The 20,633-nt window shown below is 35.9% G+C and overlaps 1 protein-coding gene across 1 annotated transcript in view; it reads right to left on the bottom strand.

The window, feature by feature from the left end:
* Positions 1-20,633, bottom strand: part of LOC140160316 (polyprenol dehydrogenase-like) — a 248,165-nt gene that overhangs the window by 5,810 nt on the left and 221,722 nt on the right. The window contains exon 5 of the mRNA XM_072183581.1: positions 8,480-8,690. Coding sequence (XP_072039682.1) covers positions 8,480-8,690 — 211 coding nt within the window. The remainder of the gene's footprint in view (positions 1-8,479; positions 8,691-20,633) is intronic.

Here is a 20,633-nt window from a genome sequence, read left to right as displayed (position 1 = left end):
TCAGCAGTATATAGCTACTTCATCAATACCAATATCAGCAGTAGATAGCTACTTCATCAATACCAATATCAGCAGAAGATAGCTACCTCATCAATACCAATGTCAGCAGAAGATAGCTACTTCATCAATACCAATATCAGCAGAAGGTGGCTACGTCATCAGCAGACGATAGCTACTTCATCAATACCAATATCAGTAGATAACTACTTCATCAATACCAATATCAGCTGTAGATAGCTACTTCATCAATACCAATATCAGCAATAGATAGCTACTTCATCAATACCAATATCAGCAGAAGATAGCTACTTCATCAATACCAATATCATCAGTAGATAGCTACTTCATCAATACCAATATCAGCAGAAGATAGCTACTTCATCAATACCAATATCAGCAGTATATAGCTACTTCATCAATACCAATATCAGCAGAAGATAGCTACTTCATCAATACCAATATCAGCAGAAGATAGCTACTTCATCAATACCAATATCAGCAGTAGATAGCTACTTCATCAATACCAATATCAGCAGAAGATAGCTACCTCATCAATACCAATGTCAGCAGAAGATAGCTACTTCATCAATACCAATATCAGCAGAAGGTGGCTACTTCATCAGCAGACGATAGCTACTTCATCAATACCAATATCAGTAGATAGCTACTTCATCAATACCAATATCAGCTGTAGATAGCTACTTCATCAATACCAATATCAGCAATAGATAGCTACTTCATCAATACCAATATCAGCAGAAGATAGCTACTTCATCAATACCAATATCATCAGTAGATAGCTACTTCATCAATACCAATATCAGCAGAAGATAGCTACTTCATCAATACCAATATCAGCAGTATATAGCTACTTCATCAATACCAATATCAGCAGAAGATAGCTACTTCATCAATACCAATATCAGCAGAAGATAGCTACTTCATCAATACCAATATCAGCAGTAGATAGCTACTTCATCAATACCAATATCAGCAGAAGATAGCTACTTCATCAATACCAATATCAGCAGAAGATAGCTACTTCATCAATACCAATATCAGCAGAAGATAGCTACTTCATCAATACCACTATCAGCAGTAGATAGCTACTTCATCAATACCAATACCATAAAACCTCGCCTACAACCATATATAGGTTTTTTGATGAAAGCTAGATTCATACGATACATGCGTAAATATGCCAATACAATAGATTACTCTTACAATAATACTTGTTTGTATATGCTTGGATCTGTAATTTATTTGCTCAAATTCCATAATGGCACCTGGATTAATTTACTTTCATCAGAAATATTCTATATGCTTGTAGACGAGGTTTTACGGTATCTGCAGAAGATAGCTACTTCATCAATAGCAATATCAGCAGATGTTAGCTACTTCATCAATACCAATATCAGCAGAAGATAGTTACTTCATCAATACCAATATCAGCAAAAGATAGCTACTTCTTCAATACCAATATCAGCAGTAGATAGCTACCTCATCAATACCAATATCAACAGTAGATAGCTACTTCATCAATACCAATATCAGCAGAAGATAGCTATTTCATCAATACCAAAAGCAGCAGAAGATAGCTACTTCATCAACACCAATATCAGCAGAAGATAGCTACTTCATCAATACCAATATCAGCAGAAGATAGCTACCTCATCAATACCAATGTCAGCAGAAGATAGCTACTTCATCAATACCAATATCAGCAGAAGGTGGCTACGTCATCAGCAGACGATAGCTACTTCATCAATACCAATATCAGTAGATAGCTACTTCATCAATACCAATATCAGCTGTAGATAGCTACTTCATCAATACCAATATCAGCAATAGATAGCTACTTCATCATACCAATATCAGCAGAAGATAGCTACTTCATCAATACCAATATCATCAGTAGATAGCTACTTCATCAATACCAATATCAGCAGAAGATAGCTACTTCATCAATACCAATATCAGCAGTATATAGCTACTTCATCAATACCAATATCAGCAGAAGATAGCTACTTCATCAATACCAATATCAGCAGAAGATAGCTACTTCATCAATACCAATATCAGCAGTAGATAGCTACTTCATCAATACCAATATCAGCAGAAGATAGCTACCTCATCAATACCAATGTCAGCAGAAGATAGCTACTTCATCAATACCAATATCAGCAGAAGGTGGCTACTTCATCAGCAGACGATAGCTACTTCATCAATACCAATATCAGTAGATAGCTACTTCATCAATACCAATATCAGCTGTAGATAGCTACTTCATCAATACCAATATCAACAATAGATAGCTACTTCATCAATACCAATATCAGCAGAAGATAGCTACTTCATCAATACCAATATCATCAGTAGATAGCTACTTCATCAATACCAATATCAGCAGAAGATAGCCACTTCATCAATACCAATATCAGCAGTATATAGCTACTTCATCAATACCAATATCAGCAGAAGATAGCTACTTCATCAATACCAATATCAGCAGAAGATAGCTACTTCATCAATACCAATATCAGCAGTAGATAGCTACTTCATCAATACCAATATCAGCAGAAGATAGCTACTTCATCAATACCAATATCAGCAGAAGATAGCTACTTCATCAATACCAATATCAGCAGAAGATAGCTACTTCATCAATACCACTATCAGGAGTAGATAGCTACTTCATCAATACCAATACCGTAAAACCTCGCCTACAACCATATATAGGTTTTTTGATGAAAGCTAGATTCATACGATACATGCGTAAATATGCCAATACAATAGATTACTCTTACAATAATACTTGTTTGTATATGCTTGGATCTGTAATTTATTTGCTCAAATTCCATAATGGCACCTGGATTAATTTACTTTCATCAGAAATATTCTATATGCTTGTAGACGAGGTTTTACGGTATCTGCAGAAGATAGCTACTTCATCAATAGCAATATCAGCAGATGTTAGCTACTTCATCAATACCAATATCAACAGAAGATAGTTACTTCATCAATACCAATATCAGCAATAGATATCTACATCTTCAATACCAATATCAGCAGTAGATAGCTACCTCATCAATACCAATATCAACAGTAGATAGCTACTTCATCAATACCAATATCAGCAGAAGATAGCTATTTCATCAATACCAAAAGCAGCAGAAGATAGCTACTTCATCAACACCAATATCAGCAGTAGATAGCTACTTCATCAATACCAATATCAGCAGAAGATAGCTGCCTCATCAATTCCAATATCAGCAGTAGATAGTTACTTCATCAATACCCATATTAGCAGAAGATAGCTACTTCATCAATACCAATATCAGCAGAAGATAACTACTTCAACAATACCATTATCAGCAGCTACTTCATCAGTAGAGGAGAGCTACTTCATCAATCCCAATGTCAGCAGAATATAACTACTTCATCAATACCAATATCAGCAGAAGATAGCTACTTCGTCAATAACTATGAGCTGCAGATAGTTCATCAAAGCCAATATCAACAGAGAATAGCTACTTCATCAATTCCAATATCAGCAGTAGATAGTTACTTCATCAATACCCATATCAGCAGTAGATAGCTACTTCATTAAAACCTATATCAGCAATAGATAGCTACTTCATCAATACCAATATCAGCAGAAGATAGCTACTTTATCAATACCCATATCAGCAGTAGATAGCTACTTCATCAATACCCATATCAGCAGTAGATAGCTACTTCATTAAAACCTATATCGGCAGTAGATAGCTACTTCATCAATACCAATATCAGCAGAAGATGGCTGCTTTATCAATACGCATATCAGCAGTAGATAGCTACTTCATTAAAACCAATATCGGCAATATATAGCAACTTCACCAATACCTATATCAGCAATATATAGCTACTTCATCAATATCAATATAAGCAGATGAATGCTACTTCATCAATACCAATATCAGCAGAAGAATACTACTTCATCAATACCAATATCAGCAGAAGATAGCTACTTCATCAATACCAATGTAATTTTGTGTGCGTGTCTATAAGTTTGTTTATCTAATTGGTTTTATATTTGTTTGTAATTTAAATGTAAAATTGTTGCAATCCAGAATTCATACTGTGAAGATATTTTCTTCATAAACCTTTTATGAATGAATGAATCTGGCATCAGAAGTAATTACCAATTCTAAGTGACGACTGCATCTTCATTATCATCTCGCACGTTCTGTCCTTGGAAGTCTTATACACCATAATTAGTTTCAGCAGTATGTAAATAACTGATGCTCATATGTGACATGATCAAGGGGAATGAGTCACATGTCGGCCCTGAAAAATAAGTTTCTCACATGTTTCTAAAGAGGACATTTAGAGCTTTCAGAAACTGAAAACCCCATGTTGATACGACTTTTCTTTGTGAAGTTACGTCAATTTATCAATCGCTGAAAACAATAGAAAACAAAAGAATTTTAACACTTTCTTTGCCAATATCTCAAAATCAATATTAGCGACATCCGACTCATTTCCCTTGATCGTGTCACATATTTGCACAAACTCTGCAAATTATTTCGCCAAACTATCTAATTGGCGTTGGCATCTTGGTTCAATCAAGCTTATTATACTAAATATAGGAGAGCCAACTCTAATAGCTATAGTGTTTCAGATATTATCTCATCAAAAATTGAATTGATTATGGGCATGCAAGGTATATACGCATCTATTATGGCATGTTTTGGTGAATAAACAGCAGCATTCAGTACTATATTTACACATTAATTGATTATGAATAGTGAAACTATGCAGGCTTGATAATATATCTAAAATAGCATTTATATCTAGTGACATTTTATTTTAACAAAACTATAGAGTTCCTTTGTAAAGCAATTACAGTAATGCAAGGACATGCAGGGGAAACTCACCTGACCTCCCAAGCCAAAATACAGTATGAAAGAACAAGTTACAACACAGATACTGCCTTGTGATTGGGAGACAGGTGTTTTGAATCAGTGTGCTTCAGTGGCATTGCCAAGGGGAAAGGAGAACAGCTTCTCCCTCCTCTGGAGGCTGGCTGCGATAAATTGAGATTTTAAAGCATCTTTTGCCCATTTTGATCAAACAGCATAAATAATGCACCATGACAAGTGTTGGAGGTGAAGGTTAGTTTGAACTTGGATGGTGAAAATATATTGGGCTATTGCAGTTAAAATTCCAACACCTGCTATGGAAGACATGACCTTAATCACCCACACAGGGAGTGTGAATTTCAAATGGGGCTACATGAATGGGTGACTCAATTTGAAATTCACACTCCCTGTGTGGGAGATTAAGGTCATGTCTTCCATACAGGGTGTATATATTTCATCTGGAACAGCCCACTAATCATATGGTGAAAATGAAATTGAGATAGACGTGGGGTGGATTGAAATGAAATAGACCAAATTATCAGCAATATAAATTTGAAATGGTTTTTGTTCAATTTTAGGGACCATATCACTAAATTCCAAAGCAAACAAAAGCACATTTGAAAGGATTTATTTTCATTCTAGTGAATAGAATGACTATAGTAAATGAAAATAACAATCAAAGTTGTCGCATAAAACATGCATGGGAAAGATAGGGAGCACGTGTGGCCGAGTGGATAAGGCGCTCGACTCATAATACATAGGTTGTAAGTTCGAGCCCCGCTCGTGCCAACGTGTTGTGTCCTTGGGCAAGGCACTTTATCCTCATTGCCTACTGGGGGATGGGGGTTGGGTTGGATTGGATGTTTGTATAGTTTATTGTTTCAATGTTGCAATATTGGCGCTGATTAAGCTGCTGCCTGCAAATTGCATTGTGTCTGTTTAGTTGTGTTTAATGTACAATTCTAGTAATTTGACCTGCGGGTCACCATTAGAGTTTGAAATAAAACCTTCCCTTTTTTTTTATAATCTTGAATTTCAATCAATTCATGAAATGCATACAAGACTTCCAGAAGGAATGCTTTCCTTTTAGCAGGCACTTTGATAATACAGGGTGTCTCAATTTGATAAGTACCCATAAATACACTGTAACCTTTTCACAAACACCCGTGTTTCTCACTACCTATGCTGAATTTCAATGTATAATTTGTGAAATTTATGATTAAAGCAAACACAGAGAGTGTTGTGCAAATTTGGTGCCTTCATCATGTCTGTGGTCATGTACCACTTCAAAATACTACGAAACTCGTACAGATGATTACATATTATTCTTAGTCAGTGGGAGTGGTCTAGTTCGTAGAAACATTTCTGATTGGACAATCGCATGATTTCGGTGCCGTCTATCAGGCCGTGACGCATTCCACGTCATCATGCGTCTTGATAATGCGTAACACGCGTGTAGAGGTGCTTGGCGTATGTATCGCGCTGGATGCGTGAGACTAGTGCGGAATACGCGACGCGGTAGCAGTACGCGCAAAAGAATACGTGAAGTTGTAAACAAGTTTCGTTCATTTTATAATGAGGGGAGTTTTTATGACGGTAACTTAGTTTTTGCTTAAAAAATTTGTTAACAGTGATTAAAATAATATTTAACTGACTAAGAATGAGAATAAACGATAGGAATTTTTATTTTGCCTATCCTCTACCTATGATAGACGACAGGCAGGTCCAATATTTTTATCGTAGTGGATACGGCTGCGCCCGGCATCCACTACTCAAAATATTGGACCTGCCTGTCGCTCATCACACGATAGAGGATAGGCAAAATAACAATTCCTATCGTTTATTCTCTAATTCTGGGATACCCTGTATCCACATTTTTGCCAGTAAATGCACCATATTTAAAGGGCACCTTGTGATCCAAAACTTCACCTCCACTTACCTCAAAAACAAATCTATACCGTCAAAAACCTAGGAATACATAATGTTTGTATAAATCTTTCTTGCAGATTCCGTCGTTTTTACAAAGATATCATCCTATTTGCATTGTCTGTCTGATGGGAATTACAACACAGTGGCCTATGGGGCTCTATAAGCTTCTATGAAACATGAAATTTTGCGTAACTTGCCGCAAATTACGTGTCCGAATCAACTAAAACATACCCTAAAATGAGGATGCTAAAATCCTGAAATGCCCCCTTAATGGCAACTAATATGCTTTGATACTGTTACAATATAATAATAAGTAATATTTCTGGTATTATGGATATTATATTAAGCCTAGAGAGGTTTTATAAATCGTCAATAACAAGCTCACTGTCATCTTATGAATCGGTAGACATGCACACAAAAACAGCTTGTCAATATATTCTACAGATTTGACACTTTGTTAATTAAAATTGAATCTGATATTGACATTGGACATCTCTTTTCATACATAAGTTTACTTTGCTCATCTGTGACGGTAGTATTAATGGCATATTATTTGAACATCCATCAAAATCTATATTAGCTGTTTTCTTTCATGCTGTCAGGTTAGCCACAAGGCATTAAGCTGTACACTAAGTTACTTTAGTTGCCAAATGTTATCAGACAATATAACACAGAAACATGGTACTTCAATGCCTACAAGGAAGGGAAACTTTCTTATGACCTTTAAAAACTTTTATAATGTGTCTGAATATGGCTGCATGATTATGTGTACTAATGATTTTTTTTTCACAAATTCACATTCCTGTGCAGGAGATTAAGGTCATGTCTTCCATAGGGGTGTATGGATTTCAACTGGAATATCTCAATTTCATTAAATATGATATAAAATCATTTTTAGTTACAAAGCAAAAATTAAAATAAAAAATAAAAATTGCCAAAAATGTTGCAATTCTGCCCAAAATAAAGGAATTTTCAGTAATATGTTAATCTCACAAAGTCCCAGTTTTAGGGAGGTGGAATGCCCTTTTTGTTTTTAAAGGAACTATTCAAATCAAAATTCTCAACTCTACACACACTTTATTCCCAGGATCAAATTAGATGCTATCCTATGAAAAGTATAAAATAGAAAGAACAAAAGAAACAGGAAAGTTGTTTAAATTGACAGCTTACAATGCCATGCACATCTTCCTTTGAGGCATCTTACTTACTATATATAAACCTGGATTACGTATATAAACTCGGGTTTTATTTCAAAGCCCTATTTTACCTGGGGGAACACACCTGACAAAAAAGTGCACATGAACCACAGAATGGCCAGCCATCAGGGAAGATATCTTACCCTTCCCAGAATCCTTTGCAACATGATACATCCCCTCATTTCATCAAATGACTTTCCCATTACTTTGTACATCATGTTTCTATGTTTTCATTTTGAGAATAGACAGGCTAAATATAGGTTGATAGTCAAGAAATAAAAATATTTTTCAAGATCTGGATGTACTCTGTTCATTGAGGTAGATTTTGTCACTAGTGACCCATGTTGCACTAGATAGGAAATCAGTGCAGAAAATTAAAATGGGAGAAAGGCATTATGGGAAAATTAAAATATTTTCTCTGATCAGCGATGACTACAAGTAAATTCTTACCCACATGAATCCAAGCCATGCACAGAGGTTTTTTACTGGTTGTAGCACAGGAGATAAGTGACGAAATAGATTGGTATCGGCAAGACCTGGATGGAGACAGTTCACTGTTATCGGAAACTCTGCATCACGTAATCTTCTGTCAAGTTCATATGTACCAAGAGTCACAGCCAGTTTGCTTTGTCCATAGGCACCATAGGGACAGTAGAACTTACTGGATATGATAAAAGAAGAGAAGCAAAAAAATATATGTTAGAATGAGTTAAAACACATTTTTTAGAAACAGTTGTATATGGTCAAGTGCATCTGATTGTGACATAGCCATTATCTTTTACAACTGTTAACATTTAAAAGAAAAATAAACAATTTCAAATGCTTGACTTGGAAAAAGATGTGTAATACAGTTGAAGGAACTTATTCCTATCCACCTTCACTGAGTGATTACCATGGAGTACTTCAAAAGGGTGAAATAGGGCTTCAAAGTTGACTGTCCTGTATGATCTATCAGTGCAAAAATAACTTCTGTGCTAGCACAGGCTTCTGGGCTGTACTCTGATACCTATGATAATCTAAAGGTTTTCCAAAGTGCTCGCTGCTCGCTTTGCTCGCTGTTTGAGAGGCGTTAAGGTTTGTGAACGGGGCTAGTTCTACTCTTGTGCCAACTTTTCTACCCATTGGAGGCACATATATCCCCCTTTACAGCAAATACCTGGCCCCTCCCTCAGGGTTATATACATTGTGGAAACAGGCCAATTTCTTTTAAAGTAAGTTAATGATCATTAAAAATTTGTCAGATGATAAATGAAAACATTCTATTTTTTTTCTCCGTACAAGACTAGAAAGGGAAATCCTAGAGGGTGGTATAGATTTCATCATCATCATCAAGGAGCATATATTATCATTGTTGTTTCATATTTCCCAATTGTTTTTAAGTCACAGTGTGCCATGACTCTAAGGCATTCAAGATGACTTCCTCCTCAACATCCCTGTTTACTTAAAACCACCATCAGCACCGCAAACAACCTCATCTATCAGGACACAGTTCATTCCCCAAATCTGTTTGTACAATCACAGAATGACCTTTGTATGTGTTGGGTACAAAAACTCATACTCCATAACTTGAGGTCAAATTTTGTTCTGTGGTTAATGAATGTATGTCAATGAACAGTGCAATGGTTATGAGACTGTTTTGGCTGGTGGTGCATCATCTGACATCTTGAGGCAATATGACTACAAAATATGATATTTCTAATTACTAAGAAAGTGAACAGAAAGTGAGAAACTGTATGCATAATAGATGCTGTCATAATTATATTAAATCATTATTCATACATGTAAAGGCTAAATATACGTTATCTTGTCATCGGTGCAGTCAATGAACTCAGATTTAAAGGGACATATTAATATATTTTCTGTTAAAAATGGTCTCATTTGTCCACAAATTGATCAATTAGTATGCATGATAAGCTGTAAGCATCAGGGGGTGCAAGGCATCCAGTCTTCCTCCTGTCCCACCCAGCTTACTTATTGAAAACCAGAAATGAGCAAAATTTGCACTTTGGGGCAAAATATTGTCAATTCTAGATAAATTTTCAGGTTTTTTTCCCTTCCCCCTCAAGAAATTTACTTTCCTCCTTGCAAACATTCTGGTGCCACTACTGATGATAAGATCACTTCTAATAATAGGCAAAATAAACTGAAGATGCATTGCACACAATGATTTCCCCAGGTTTGGTACAAAATATTTGGCCTAATTCCTTCATGATAAACAAATCAATTTGATAATTTGATTGTTTCATAAAACATTGCAAATAAATTCTGTGAATTTGTCAGTTTTTCCGTATCACAGAGAAATCATGGCTTTAGTCTACGCGTTGTGCCTGTGAATAGCGCACTATAAATCACTGCACTTTTTTTTGCGCTCCCATTTTTATAAATCCAAAATTTATTTATAATAGTGTCGTAGATCCAATTTGCCACAAACAAGCAATAGCGTTTACTATGTAATTTGACCCTTCTGCCTACAACCTTCGCTTTATTGAAATAAGCCCTAATAATATATGACGTGCATAGTTACCTGATCATGTAATAAGTCTGCCTTCATTGCTTAATGCGTTATAATGTTTAACAAAGCATGCAGTCACATATTCTTGTAGCATTAGGCATGAAAAGGACAACATGGTAATGTTTGACTAAGGTTATTAATAGTGCACAAGTACCGTCATTCATTAGCTAAATCTGTAAGACGTGAACCAAAGTTTAAACCAACATGGAGAAGGCACGTTTGGTATGCTTGTATGTTGCTCATGTATGGAGAAATGTGCCATGCATCTCATACTTTGCATGATGCCTGATACACGCTTTTATGAAATTACACAAATAAAAATTAGGACTTTATTGGCGCAACAAAAACCAAGTAATTGTTATACATTACTAGTTGAAGTATAGATACGTGACTACCCAATTGCCTTTTAGGGGCATGTCTTCATCATCGATGTGGTGGTTTCTTTCAGCTAACTATTCTAGTTGACATAAAAGTGAAAACCACTACCATTGGAGTATGTTTAAAGCTATCATTCAGTTGGAGTTGGAAAACTGCCCAACTCATCTCTCTCTCTCTCCCTCTCTCTGTAGTTACATAGCGCTAACTAGCACTGGTGTGGTTTGAATGAGAGCTGTCCATCATCCTTGGTCTTTGGCAAGTCTGAAGGCATCTGTGTTCATATCAGTTCATTCTTTGATGTCATCTATCCATCCTGTTGCTGGTCTGCCTCTTATTCTTCAGCCTTCAACCATCCTTTGTGATACTGTCTTTCTAGAAGCAAATGTGTCTTGTAATAACTAATATGACCAAAAAAGTGAATTTTCCAACAATAGCTCAGTATTGTCAGTTCTATCACATGCCATCTCTAGCACCCAGTCATTTGTTCTGTGATCAGTCCATGCAACCCTTAGAATCTTTCGGTAGCACCATCTCTCTCTCTCTCTCTCTCTCTCACAGGCATCCACTGTCTTTCTGTTGCTTTTCTCAACCATGTATCAGAAGGAGGATTTTGAGTGATGTTGGGGTTCTGCTTCTCCAGACTTAGACATCTTTTGGACGTTTTGGGCAATACAGAGCCTACATTTCATTTCTTGGGTACAATATCCCATGTTATTGACGATGGAGCCAGAATAGAAGGAGTCAAGGAAGCCTCAATGATATTTCCATCAATTATGAGGCTTTCCCCATCATGGACTAGCATAATCTTTTCTCTTTTTGGTTCAACAGTAGTCTTCTCTTCTCACTCTCCACATTGATTGTTCCAGAAGGGTGGTGTCATCTGCATATCATAAATTTGTGAGGTGCTGCCCACCTTCAAAATTCTTGAGAGAACCTCTCTCAAAACCCTTGAGAGCCTCTCTCAAAACCCTCAAGAGATCCTCTCTAAAAACCCTCGACAGATCCTCTCTCACAATCTTCTCTGCAAATGGAATTATAGTATACACTTTACAACTAAATTACAAATTAGTGGAGATATAAACAATAAAACGAACAAAAAACCCGCAAAAAATTCATCAACCAACTTGACCAATTATGGTAAATTAAATCAAATGCCAAAGGGACTCCTGATGATGACCTTACAATTTGACCCATTTTCCGAATCAATTTTTCCTCCGGTATCAAAATGAATAAATTATACTCCAGCAACATAGCATGTTTTCCTAGCATTGTTTCTCCGTGCACTGAGATTCAGTCATCTCTTATCAAAGGCTCTTGACACCTCCCTTATCCTGCATTGCCTGTTTATAGTCAAAATATATGTGTTTTATGATAATTTCCAACCCAGAGAACTATGTATGGACAGGTGCATACAAAAATGTTGTAAGTGCTTTGTTCTTATCATGCACTTACATCCTTTTTACAGTTTGCTGGTATATTTTCATTGAATATCATGAACTGTTGAGTTGCTGGCAGTAATTGAGACCAAACCTGATCTATTATCTGTTCCAGTCACACCTTAAGTCCGATTCTTACTCCACATCGCAGCGAGATGCGATGTTGCTATGTTTTAAAAGCATGTGGGGTCTACATCTTCTTTTAAGGTCATTCTGCCGACCTTGATTTTCCAGCAGCCAATGACAAGCGTGTATGGCTGCGATATCGCAGCGCGATGCTATAAAGTTGAACAAAATCCAACTCCATCAAGAACCGAAATTTCCACCACGCAATGAGAATTGTCACTGCCGTTCTCGTAAAAACCTGGCTCATATTTCAGTTTTTATAGCATCGCATCGCGCTGCGAAGTGGAGTAAGAATCGGACTTTATGCAATTTGTCCTGGGTATGATTAGGATAATATTCACTGGTGGGGCATGAAAACTAGCACTACAGTCTTGTTTATTGATTTTCAAAGTACAAATGTGAATACCTATAACACTACATTCAGAGGTCCAGGGATAATCACAGCATATCATTAGTACTGGATCCGGAAAAGATAATAATCAGTATGATGTTACAAATTATGTAATTGAGATACAAACCAGGATAAAATTGCAAAAACAATGGAAAGCATATGGAATAAAGCGAGTGTAAGACCAATGAGTTTCATCATTACAGGCACCATCAATGCATGGTCTTCATAAAAGCAAACAAATATTTGAAATTTCTAGGAGTAGCTTTAAAAAAATAAATCTATAGATATTTTCAAATGAAACATTACATAGTATATATCTTTTTTGATTTTGGTTTTATTACTTGCAGGGTATACTTGTAAATGCTTACTAAAAAGAAATTTAGCAAACACAGCTAATTTCTTTAAAAAAATATAAATGAATCACAGATCTGTGTTCCAATGAGGTTAGTATTTCAACATATTGGTTTGATTAGGTACTGGGGTCACAATCAGTTTAGCATGACCCTATAGGGCATATCATATTAAGCAATTGCTAGGAGTATAGTGGGGTTTTTTGTGAAGTCGCTTCCATTACTAATCAGCAGAGCGACTGCCTATATCTAATTGAGTGTCAAGTCGCAAGCCAGACTTAAAGATAACTTTGATGCTACGATGCATTTTATGGTCAAGTCAGTGCAAACAATATGTCCTCGGGCTGGTGCAAGAGGATGCAGTTTTTTCTGCCCAAAGCAGGATCTTATCTGCTGCCCTCTCATATGCTGAAAAGGTTTCATATTTTGTGGCCCTCAAACTTTGCTGCCCTAGGTAACCACTTTAGCCATAGCACATGCCCTGGTTATCACTGATGTCCTGCAATTTGTCACAATAGCATAGCAAACATTACTGCAATATACTTGTACGTCATTAAATTTACACCATGTTTTATAACAGGAAAAATTGATTAATCAGACTGAAAATGCTTGCATATGAAGTTATGTTTAGGTATTTATTAAATTAAGACAATTTAAACATTTGAATCATGTTCATGTTGCCATGATTTAAGTCTGGGAGCACCAATTCATATTCAATTACGCCTTAAGGGATCTGGAATGAGCGTTTTGACATTATTTTTTGTGGGACATGAGAACACATCAGACACACCGAATTGCATTCTGAATACGAAGAATGTCTTTCTGATATCAAATAATTTTCATTTTTTGAAATTCACGATGTAATACAAATTTTATGACAAATTATTAAAATTGGATTTTTTTCCCAAAAATACCTAATTATTTTTGGTGTTTTTGGAAAAAAAATCTATATCTTCAATAAGAAAGGTCAAAATTTTCAATTGATCGTCGGCTTTACCTCCCACCTACATACACTTTATCATCAGATTTATAAAGTTTACTTGAGTACTGTTAAATATCAAAAATATCAATTTTTAATCATTTGCCATAAAATGTGTATTACATTGCGAATTTCAAAAATCAAAATTATTTGATATCAGAAGGACATTCTTCGTATTCAGAATGCAATTCGATATGTCTGATGTGCTCTAATGTCCCATAATAAATACTGTCCAAACGTTCATACCCCATCCCTTAACAGCATTTCAATGCATTGAATTTGGTTTGCCCTATTTATTCCAACCAGTTACCTCTGGCACCATCAATTCAAATGACCTTTCACAACTGATGGCATGTCCTAAATAATCTTTGTGCAATAGACAACATAACTCAACTGCTAATACCTATAACCATTCCAATACTCCAAATTCATATCAAAGAATAAGGCGGGAAAGCAAGACAATCAGATTAAATGTGCCAGCTATACATGGCGTGTTTGGACTTGCTTGGGAACATTATTAGCTTCTTTTTATATGCGTTATTCATCTACCAAAACTTTGAAGTTATATTATTCAAACAGCGTTTATAAGCCCTGGAGGCAATAATGAATATTTCTGCACTCCCGGGTAAAATCGCAGTATTCGCTATGTTGTGTACTTGTTGTTACTGCATTTTGGCTTAGTAAGCAGACTGGTTGAAATACACCTGTCACCGAATAAAAAGAGAGCATCAGCTTTCATATTTGTTTACACATACTGCATTTGGTTTACTCGGGGAGTCGATTTTTAACTCTTTCCACGCAGGTGTCGACTGCAGACGACAAGTTAAATTTTATTTTAATTCCAAATATTTCAGAATTGAACATTTTCATGACCATATTTGGAATCCGCATGAAAAATGCAATAAAAAGAGTACAAACAAGCCTAGTATTGGTTCAGTAGTTCTTACGATAGCTCTTGATATTTTTTATGTTGAAACCTATGGCCAGCATGCCACAGAGCATTAATACCACCATAGTACTTCTGTAAGAGGATAATTTCTTGATGTTCAACATAATTTATAGCACCAGCCACATAAGAATTTCATATTATTAACCACATTCAATGGGCTATTCCAGTTGAAGTCCATGCACCCCCTGTGGAAGACACTGGCCCTAATCTACTGCACAGGGAGTGTGAATTTCAAATGGGTTTACCTGAATGGGTGACTCCAGTTGAAATCTACACCCCCTGGTGTGAATTTCAAATGGGTTTACCTGAATGGGTGACTCCATTTGAAATCTACACCCCCTGTGTAGGAAAATTAAGGTCATGTCTTCAATAGGGGGTGTATGGATTTCAACTGGAATGGCCCAATTATTATGGACATATCTAATAATATTTTGAGGTGTATTTATTGCCAGAAGAATATTTGCTTTTTTTATCTCTTTTAAAATACCGCCATTATTTGTGAAATGTCAGTATATTTACAGCACTGTTTCTACTCGAATGTCCATCAGATGCATAAATTGCAGATGAAATATTTAACGCGGTGTATGTCATTACCAGCTAAATACTTGGGGCTATCAGGTAAAGCATTAAAAATGTCAACATGCAATATCAAATATCACAAAAAGCTTTTACCATCCCTACTCTTAAATTATCCCAATTCAATCCGAAAGCCAAGTGAATTGTGCGAGTTGACGTTTCACACACAATCATAATGAAAGCATCACACAAGCATTTCCGCACAAAAATACCGCCTTTAATACATCACATACAATTTTGTTTACAGAGAAAACTATGCTCCTGTCCAGTTTTGTTGCAACTGAATATACCCCTAAACATAACCAACAATGAGCCTCTGCTATATGCTCACTGCATCGCGACAGATAGCAATAACATTTACACATAAAATGGAAATTGAGATATCTGAGGGAGCGTTGAGTACACAGACGTTTGAAAGGGTAATGTTTGGGGTATCGTATAACACTTTTCGCTATGACATTTTGCAAGTATTGACTGAATTCTTGAGGCAACAAACTCTATATGAAATAAATACTACTCTCAATTTGAATAAAGTGTGTGAACTATTTCTTTCAATCAAAGGGGACAAATGTAGCATCTTTCAAGCGGTAATTACACAATTTCTGTCAATATTCATGGCATAATTTTTCACAAAAATGACAAAATAATATTAGTAATAACTGTCAGGAATGTTTTTTATCCACTTTAAATCCTCATATATGAGGTGAGATGACAGAAAATACTCTCAATCGGTTAAATGCAGAGCTCTATGCAAGACTGATATAAAATTACTGTTTTCATAAAAACAAACCAAATTTACCTGGTTCCAATTAGGTGTCAGTTGGAACATGTGTAAACATTACAAATATGCCAAAAATCAAATTAATGAAATTTGTTTCAAAAGAGTGTATGCCTATATGGAATAAAGACACTAAATTGAGGACCCTGGTTGAAGGTATACGGTTTTTTGGGGACATTTTCAGCGATTTTGGTATATCGATGGGTGGGTTTTCAGTGGAGACCATTTTGGCCAAAGTGCCCTTAAAAGTGCCCAACTAGGGCAAATTTGTGTGATTTTTGTTGAAAATTGGTATATTGATGGGTAGCAAAAACAGCAAAAAGTAGGTATAGAGAAAGTCAGCATCCAAAAGTCTCATGTGGCACATCCCATTACAAAATTTTACTGAACCATCCCTACCCCCTGGAATGAGGAAAGCTTGAAAAATATTTTTACTTATTTCAATGAAAAATCAAAATGTGTACAAAACAAATCAATTGCACTTTCTTACTTGGGTCATAACTGCATTAGACTAGGGTAGGTTTTGAGACAATCTTTGATGGAACATCATACATAATTCAAATGAAAAATTAATAACTATAGTGTGATTATATTCGGTATTAAAACCCAAGCATTGAGGATTTCATTAAGAATGGGAAACACCTGGGAAGCAACACCAGGCCGCCATGCTTTGTTTAATTGCATGAACATTCACATTTTTAATATTTTTATTATTAAAATGAGCACAATAATATTCACATGGCATTAGGTGCATAACCAGGCTGGTCATTCCAAGGGGAGAGGGCAGCGGTGTAGGCAAAGACTGGGGGAAAGGGGCAAGGTGAAGTCCAAAGGGTAGTCCATGAGGAGAAGGCCAAAGTGTAGTCTACCTCCTGACATCCCACTAATTATACCCCTTTTTGGCAAAAAGAAAGCACATATGTGACCCCTCGGCACAACTGAGCCCGGATGTCGCCAGTGCCACTATTGAGATATGCTCCATCGAACTTAACAATAAACAATAGGAAACAAAGGATTTATTGACTGTTTTATTGATTTTTCACTACTTAAATGTCAAGTACTATAGACATGATATACATCATTTTAAAGCTAATTTCAAGCAGAATATTTTGGTTGAATATCTTAAAAATGATGATTGGCGACTTCAGGGCTCAGTTGTGCCGAGGGGTCACATATATTCCATAAAAATGATTCCTCTCGAGAGTAACATCAGTGACATGCTCCAGTGCGTGTAGTATCAAATCGTGCGTGTTGACTCAAACAACTGTCACGTTTTATACGTGCACAAAATCAAAGGCGGTACATCTGTACTCACAGAATTCTAATATACACAAGAACCGGTCATCCCTATACCGATGCATGGCCGCAAACGTAACCGTCCCGGCTGAAAAATGAATCAAAAAAGTACGGCAAGAAAGAATTTTTCTTTTTTTTTACTTCGAAGTTCACTTTTCAATGTGCAAACTGTGGTTAGGATAATGAAAACGACTGGTGGGCAAGTCTACTAAATGATCTCAAAATCTGAAGAAAAAAATGGTGGACCGTCGCCGGACCAAGTTCCAGAACTAATACAGCATATTTAGCCATTGTCAACATGGGATCATTGCCAGGAATATTTTCCTTAAATAAAAAATAACACCTCCGCTATGTGGTATTTCACGATATAACGTTAAAGCCATATTATAACATTTGCTGAGGAAGACGCCTCACTGAATTTTTAAAATTCCTTTTTTACACGATTAAATTGTACTTTATTAAACCAATATACCCTGCAAAAATCAAGACTCTAGATGCTGTAGTTTTGTCAAAATCAGAGATTTTGAATAAAACGCCGGATTCAGCGCTTTATTATCACGATGGAATTATTAGTCGAACGCATACACAATGTTCATAACACACAGTACGTACACGGCGTGCGGGACGATGATATACACAACAAAGGGTCGCACCACAACATGACCGAAGGAGTGGTACGTATTGGCGACATGTGCGCTGGTAGTAAATTCCAATTTTCTTTGCTTTGCCGTAGTTGTTCGCTCAAAAATAAAAGGGATATATCTGACAGTAAAGCTAACATTTTATGGTAAAGAAATGCTAATCTATTTTGTTTGAAAATGTTATAATATGGCTTTAATAGAAAGAAATGTGCTTGTGTTTTTCGTGTTTCGAATCGGACGAGTGACAAGCTCTAATAACGTCATGATGTAAACAACGTCCGGGTCATTAATAATTAATTAGGTAAACCCAAATATGGAAACCTCCAAAAGTATGCTGATTTAGAGTTCAACGAATCAGATTACGATCCGCTACCTCCAAAATTATGCAAATGAGTTGAAGGTGGTTACGTGAACATGTACACTAACTCTCATCTAGCTTTACTAAAAGATCTTTGTCTGTACTACATGTGTCACTGTCAAGTACAAAATGCAGTACCAACAATTCTTAAACACTTGAGAATGTTCCTGCAATGTTCTTGAAATTTTATTGGTTCTTAGCCGTGTAAATGACATGATATAACATGGTTCAGCATGTGTGCATCAACGCAATACATGACTTATATGTTAACCAATCAGAGGTGCATAGCAATAACAGGACTGATCAATTCTAAGCACTAGGTAATTTCTTGTAAAATGTAAGATTTAATTTGATTAAAAGTTAGTATACAAGAGAAACAGTTTTTTCATTTGTCCATATAACCTAATATTTGAATCGACCTGCTGCCAAAGTAAAAGACAATATCAGCTTGTAATTATCAAAGCGAATACTGCATTTTTGCTTGGAAGAACATAACTGTACCTATGTATTCCATTGTCAATTATTACATTTGACATTCTTGCATTCTCCCAATTCTAAAAAGGATAAATCCAAATTACAAATCTGACACAATTTCTTTCAATTGAAATAGGTACAGAAAAAGCAAGTAACCTATTGAAAGATTGTCGAGACGTGGGTGATTGCACTACTTGACACATATGTGTCATTATGAAGCTTGTTAATGTAGTTATAAGCCAGCTTGCCTATCATTTATACTCAGATAGCTTAAGTGTGCTTGGTGTCACAAGGGGTGTCAAATGCAAGTGCTATGAGATCACGAATACATCAAATAAGTAAGCATGGAGACACTTTCTAAACCTTGAGTACATATGCACTAGTACAGGGTGTAAAAACAATGTATTTTTCTTGCTTAGAAGGTTAAGGAGTGATTTATATGTGGAGTTTAAAACCTGTTCTACTAGCGGATGAACTTCTCAAGTAGGGTCGGTCGGTCAGGATATTTTTTTTTTCTGGAAGAGGCTACATGATCCTAAAAATCACAGAAAGCTTCAAAAATCTGAAATATTTTTACAAACATATCTTAAAAAATGTTCTTAAAATTTTTTTCGAAAGTATCAGTCAAAGTTAATCCACTTCAGCCACAAAAAGTCTGTTTTTACTGGCATATTATAACTAAATAGTTATAAACAGATTCCTCAAAAAGTAAAATATGGGCAGTTCGGGCCCAAAGCACAGGTTATTTGCAGTAGCGTAGCCAGCAGGGGGCAGAGTGCCACCCCTGACAAAAAATGAAAGAAAAAAGTGCCCCTCTGACAAAAAATTAAGAGGAAATCTGGAGGGCAAAGGGAAAGAAAAAGGGCAAGGATCCCATTTCCCACCAAAATTCAACCAGATCATGGGCCAAAATAGTGTAAATAATTTTTTTTTTTTATTGCGATACACGCCAAGATATTGTCACAATATAAAAGCCCTTTCATCCCAATCATGGGCGAAAATAGTGTAAAATACAAATATTTTGCACACATTGTCCCAGTAAAGCCTTTTCAAACTCCAAGACATATACAGTCTCTCTAAAAAACAAAACTGGTTATGTATGTATGTATGATGCAACTACAATTTTTTTTGTATGTGCCCTCGAAATTTTATTTTGCCACCCCTGACCAAGAAAACTGGCTACACCCCTGGTTATTTTCCATCTTTGGGTATCTTAATTTAATAGTTTGTCTCAAAGCCCTTCCCAAGTTGAAAACCTAATGCAGAATGCATTTTTAAGTATTTTTTTATACTTTTTTTCATATCTGTTTCTTTCAAGTTTTCTCTTTATACAGGCTAGCATGCTTATGCTTTTAAGCTT

The sequence above is a fragment of the Amphiura filiformis genome, chromosome 9 (assembly GCF_039555335.1).
Source record: "Amphiura filiformis chromosome 9, Afil_fr2py, whole genome shotgun sequence".
Classification (NCBI taxonomy): Eukaryota; Metazoa; Echinodermata; class Ophiuroidea; order Amphilepidida; family Amphiuridae; genus Amphiura; species Amphiura filiformis.
This window is presented reverse-complemented; position numbering and strand designations above follow the sequence as displayed.